The 6,000-nt window shown below is 41.7% G+C and overlaps 1 protein-coding gene across 1 annotated transcript in view; it reads left to right on the top strand.

Annotated features, from left to right (window-relative positions):
• The first annotated feature begins 313 nt into the window (after positions 1-313).
• The window catches only part of LOC137528993 (cytochrome P450 2G1-like), a 76,200-nt gene continuing 70,513 nt past the window's right edge, over positions 314-6,000 (top strand). Inside the window, exons 1-2 of the mRNA XM_068250842.1 lie at positions 314-332; positions 2,081-2,364. Coding sequence (XP_068106943.1) covers positions 2,188-2,364 — 177 coding nt within the window. The 5' untranslated portion in view covers positions 314-332; positions 2,081-2,187. The remainder of the gene's footprint in view (positions 333-2,080; positions 2,365-6,000) is intronic.

Genomic DNA, 6,000 nt, shown 5'->3' with positions numbered 1-6,000 from the left:
AGAGGCAGAACTCTTAACCAGTAAACTATCCAGCCCTATTTAGGTATTAATACAATATTAAATTACAAAAGATCTTGGTTACATAAGCATATGGGCGGTGGAAGAAAAAAAAGAAAAAACTTTCACTGGAATACTCAGTAGAAGCACGTCTTGTACACAAGTGAGTCAGCATGTTTTTATAACACTGTATGCAGACAGTATTGTTATTGATAACTGTCACATGTTGATGATCATATGCAGAAACGTATGAACAACAGGAGAAGAAGAAATAATCAACCAGGAGAAGAAGGAGGGGTATGAAGCAATCTTACAGTCTTCCTCACAGTGACAGGGTAGGTTACTTATGTGTGCATGTTTGTACTCAGCAATGGTAATATGAGGGATAACTAGATTTTACCCGAGTATGCCTTATTTCTTTCTGTACCTCACATCTTTTATTTTTTTAATTTCTGCACTGCTTCTCTCAACATGAACTTGCAGAAATCAGTGTAGTCTGTACTGCCCATGTAGAACTCTTTAATATTATTATTTTTTGTTTTGTTTTGTTTTAGGGCCGCTTCAGATGGTGTATCGCTCAAATGCTTTTTTGCTAGAGAGCAGAAAAGCATTTGGTATCTTCCGGTGATGCTTTTGACTCCCCCCCCCCCCCCCCCCCCTTCCTCTCAACCCGCAGGGGGACATAGAAGCCTACATCCAACTTTTTGAGATAAGAAAGAGGGACATTTAAGCCACACCACCAGCAAACCACTAATCACACATACCATAAAGATTTCATAAGAAAATTGAGTTGCTTTATGATTCAAACCACACCGGTCCTTCATTTTTCATTTTTCTTCATATTAACATTTGAAATATATCAATTTAAAGTATGGTACTAAAGTTTCGATTAAATGAAACACATTTTTCAGTAGAAAAATACATATATTTACACAGATCTGTACATCGGTCCTCAAAGAGGGGCAAATGAGGAAGAAAGAAGGACAAAGGGACTGGGTTCCCAAAGAGGGACTGTCCCTCCAAAAGAGGGACAGTTGGTATGTGGAAGCTCAGCGCTTAGGCGATCCTGGACGCTACATGTAGCGGGATGTAACGTAGCAGGATGAATCGTGACAATGGAAAGTGAGGGGATCGAGTGCGGCATTTGCGCACACAACAGTAAACGGCGGTAAGCCCTCGAACGACCTGTTGTTTAACCCTTTAGCATCCAAATAAAGTAAAACTTTATTTAGCTACAGGGCCGGGAAGTGTGCTTCCCCAGCCTGGCAGGCTCAGCCGCTGGAAATCGTGGAAATTCTGCCCGACTTTAACATTGATTTTCTCAAAAACTATAAGGTCTTTTTGAAAAAAAAATTTTGCATCTTGTTCAGAAGATTCTGTTTAATAAACCCTAAAAATGTGGTGTTTCTAGAACTTATAGGAGCTTTGCTATTAACTGCTAAAGTCGGCGGATTTTTACTGTAATGTAAAATGCAGAAAATCGGTAGATGCAGATTTTCTGCATTTTACATTACAGTAAAAATCCGCCGACTTTAGCAGTTAATAGCAAAGCCCCTATAAGATCTGAACAAGATGCAAAAAAAAGTTTTCAAAAAGACCTTATAGTTTTTGAGAAAATCGATGTTAAAGTCGGGTGGAATTTCCACAATTTCCGGCGGAAATCCGTCTACTGCACTTGCATTACCGATTTCCGCATTCCGATGCGGAAATGCAATTTCCGATCGGAATTTCGGAAATTGCATTTCCGTGGAAACCGAATGAGCATCCCTACTCTTCCACCACCGGGTGGCACTGTAACGCTGACAACTTCTCCTGGATCGTGATCACATGTCATATCATGTGATTGGGATCCAGAAGTTCAGAACCACCGGTGGAGGAAGAGAAGAAGCCATCCGGAACAGGTAGATGTAACTTCTTACTGCCAGGCACTTGTTTGGCTGCCAAATGAGATATGCCAGCAGAGGCTGTCACTGCACCAGCAGCTTTCAAAAAAAGGCACTTTGTTTACAGCTGCTATTGGCTTCATGCCGTCAGGTAACCAGCCCTTATATTTATTTTTTCTTTATTTATTCTTTGACTACAGAATGAACTCTGACTGTCACAAGAAATCATATGACAAGCAGTAACTGATTAACTGAATATAAACACACCGAGGAACAAGAATAGAGGGACACTTTGGAATCATACAGTATGGATATCACATGGCTTTTCACGCTGTTTATAGCTGTGCTAGTCTCTTATACCATTTACTCATCATGGAATGCCATATATCGGAGACATAATCTGCCCCCTGGGCCAACACCTCTTCCCATTGTTGGGAATGTGCTGCAGATAAGGAGAGGAGAGCTAATCAAATCCCTTTTGGAGGTATGTTTCAAAGGAAGACAGATAAATACCAACACATCTGAGAAATATCCTTGTTACGGTATGTGCATATAGTGTTCTTGTGCTAGAGTTGTCTGCTACCAGTGGCGTGCCTACTATAAGGCTGCAAGTGTTCACAGCCCCGGGTGTAGCCATGGCTAGGGGTGCCGCTGTGGTGCTCAGTCACTGTGTTCTTCCACCTGGGACTTTTTTTCATAGTTTGTCCTACATTTGGGAAAATAGCAGCAGGCAGTCCAGGGGACTGTAGTCCTTCCTGCACTACATGTAGCACCCTTACAACTTCCTGTCCTGTGGGCAATGTGTCTCCTCGCTCACTACACACAGCCTACAGTGAGTGAATGTGCAGAGCAGCAGGGTGAGTAGAGAGAATTATTGCTGTGCTGCAGCTGAGACATTAGCAGGGAGAGGTGGCAGGATATGTTTAGTACTTCAGAAGTTGCCTGTCATTAGTAGCCATGTGCACTGACTGCTGTAATACCAGAGTGCCCTGAACTATTGATTATTTATCCTGATCAGAGCAATTAATAATGCAGGGCAGTCTGCTGTTGTGGAAGCCAGTGGCACTGAAATCTTCTGCAGCACTGTGTAGAGTACAGAGTTTCATAACGGTTAGCTCTGTCCACATCCTGATGACTCATTTTGCCCCCAAATCATTTGCAGAGACACGCTCAGCGCCCCAACCCATCAACCCTCCCATCAAAACTGATTGTTTTTAAGGGGTGTCTGTAATAAATAATCAGCACCGGGTAACAAATTCCCTAGGTACGCCACTGTCTGCTACCTTCCACACAGTGTAATAAAAGGCTAGCCATCCTCATCCTGGGCCCTACGTAAATCTAAATGATTGTTGGGTGCATTTAAATTGGTCATGCCTATACTGTAGTTTTGGTGAGGTTTTTTGTTTGTTTAATAAAGATCCTTTAGTACATTATCATCACCTACACACCTAGTGGGTGTCACATAAATTTGCAAGGGAAGGAGGGGGAGAAAGTGGGAAGAAAGGGGGAAAGACAGAGAGGGTCATAGATAGAGAGATCTGGCCCTGGCAACTCCTTAGTCCATAAAAAGACACCCCCTTCCCCCTCATCGCACTGCCCATCATACCGCCAAGCTGACTGCTTCTACTGACTGGCCAGATTACCGGTGGTAATAAGAAGACAACAGAGTGGCTGGAGAGGATGGCAAGAGAGCCCATGCACCTCATGGGGCTGGAGGAAGCCCCAGGTAAGTATATATACACCCATATTTAAAATCTCAGGTACACTTTAAACAGTGAGCAGAAGCCAGGAAAGGAGGGGAGATGTGTATGCTCTGTGGGCAGACAGGCTTACCTCTGTACCAGTGGTCATGAGATAAGGACAGCACACGGTGAAATATTCTGGCAGAGAGACACACAGTACAGCCAGCAGTGTGTGTGTCTCTGCCAGTCACTACACAGCAGCTGAACACAGAGCTGCAGAGTCCCCCTCTACCAAGCAGTGTGAGGGACACAAGCAGCAGTACTCACTGCCTGGTGTGCAGCCACTTTGTATTCCCAGCCTTGAGTCTCCTTTCATGCACCAGCTCTTTCCTCTGCTCCACCCTCGGTCACATGATGAGACAGACCGAGGTCTCTGCACGTTCTTCTGTTCTACGATCTTCTGTTCTCGACAGAGTCGAGGAAGGAAGATATCATTTCAGGGACACAGTAGCATATCCCTCCCCCCTCCCCCCCGTGGCTTGAAGGAGGCTGCGCCCAGTGCACTAGCCATGCCTGCACGTCTCTAGGTACGCCACTGTTGCCACAGCATCACCCTCTAAATATCGCCACCCTGAGCATGCAGTTCCCCTCACTGCATGAAAGATCCGGCCCTGTACCCAGCCATCATCAGTCACCTTCATCACCATCATCTGAACCAATTATTACCATCAACCACAAGAGGTAGTAAGGAAATTAAGTGATAACTCTGGGGACAAAAAAAAAACTTCCACTCAACTATCAAACAGATGTTTATGTTTATTTGGTGAGAAACGGAATATGACATCATTACTATTTCAGAAGCACTAGGTTGATTGGGTATGTGTACTTTTTTAAGGATATTTCTGTTGAGTACTCTGTTACATTGTTTATTTGCATTTCTATTTCATAAAGGCTGACCCTGTGTGGCCCCAAAACAATTCTCAGTTTTTGGAACCCTCAAGTCCAAATGACACTACACCACATGAACAATACTATAGATGACTGAGTTTGTCTCTTCATCTGATGACATTTTGCAAACATGAAAATGTTTTTATGACAATACAAACTAAAGTGAAACGGATTAAAGTCAAGATTAATTAACTGAGGGAGAGGTATCGTTAGGTATGAAGGAAAGAGTAAAGTCTGGTACACACTTTCAATTATGATTGGCCAATCACTGACCAATTTTACCACCTCCATGTAATATTCTTTTTATTTATTTATTTAAGTATTTATATAGCGCCGACATATTACACAGCACTGTACAGAGTATATTGTCTTGCCACTAACTGTCCCTCAGAGGGGCTCACAGTCTAATCCCTACCATAGTCATATGTCTATGTATGTATTGTAGTTTAGGGCCAATGTATGTATCGTGTAGTGTATGTATCATAGTCTAGGGGCAATTTAAGTGGAAGCCAATTAACTTATCTGTATGGGTTTTTTTTTTTTTGGGGGGGGGAACTGGAGTGCCCGGAGGAAACCCACACAGCCATAGGGAGAACATACAAACTCCTTGCAGATGTTGACCTGACTGGGATTCGAACTAGGAAGAGAGCACTAACCACTACACCACCGTGAGGGAAAATGAAAAAAAAACAGAGGCGCCAATAGAATAAAAATGATACCAATTTAAAACAATTAAAAATGTGGGTGGCAATGGTGGACTTGCTCACCCTACAGGAAACAAAAGACCACTTTGTATGGTAAGATAAATTTAATCAATTTAGTACTTCAAATAAAAAACACAGTTTGCAACGAGTTTCACGGGACACAAGCCCGCTTCCTCAGGCAAAAACACTTACAAGCAGGAGCAACTGAAAACAGAAAAAAAGATACAACAAAGGATCCATAAAAATTCAGTAAAAACAGAATTAATCAACATGATCGCACATAAAATATTTGCACATAAACAATGGTAATCTCCATCCCAAAAATCCACAGTTAGAGTCCCCATCAGCAGTTCATAATTGGTCAACATTGGCTAAATAATCATTAGTCCCCAAATAAGGGACTCATGTAAAATCTTACTTCATATACTCATAAAACTTAATAATCAATTTACAATAAATTCATAAATTCATCATTATTTAATCCACTATTGGTCATAAGTGTATCAGACGACCAAGACTGAAACATCCTATTGACTCATCTATAGACCAGTTATATATATCTAGAGAGTAAAATTTCAGACTATATAATGTTCACCAACTCATAAAATATAATATATAATACATAATCCCATGTAACATATTTCTTATGCCCATGGGTGGTGTTGCATATATATCTATAGATAGTAAGTAAACGTCATTGCACATGTCTATCTAAAACTAACATAACCATAAATATAAATATAGACCTACTGCTCTAAATGCTGTACTATGATACTTGGTGAAGAT

This window comes from Hyperolius riggenbachi, chromosome 8, assembly GCF_040937935.1.
Source record: "Hyperolius riggenbachi isolate aHypRig1 chromosome 8, aHypRig1.pri, whole genome shotgun sequence".
Taxonomy (NCBI): Eukaryota; Metazoa; Chordata; class Amphibia; order Anura; family Hyperoliidae; genus Hyperolius; species Hyperolius riggenbachi.
This window is presented reverse-complemented; position numbering and strand designations above follow the sequence as displayed.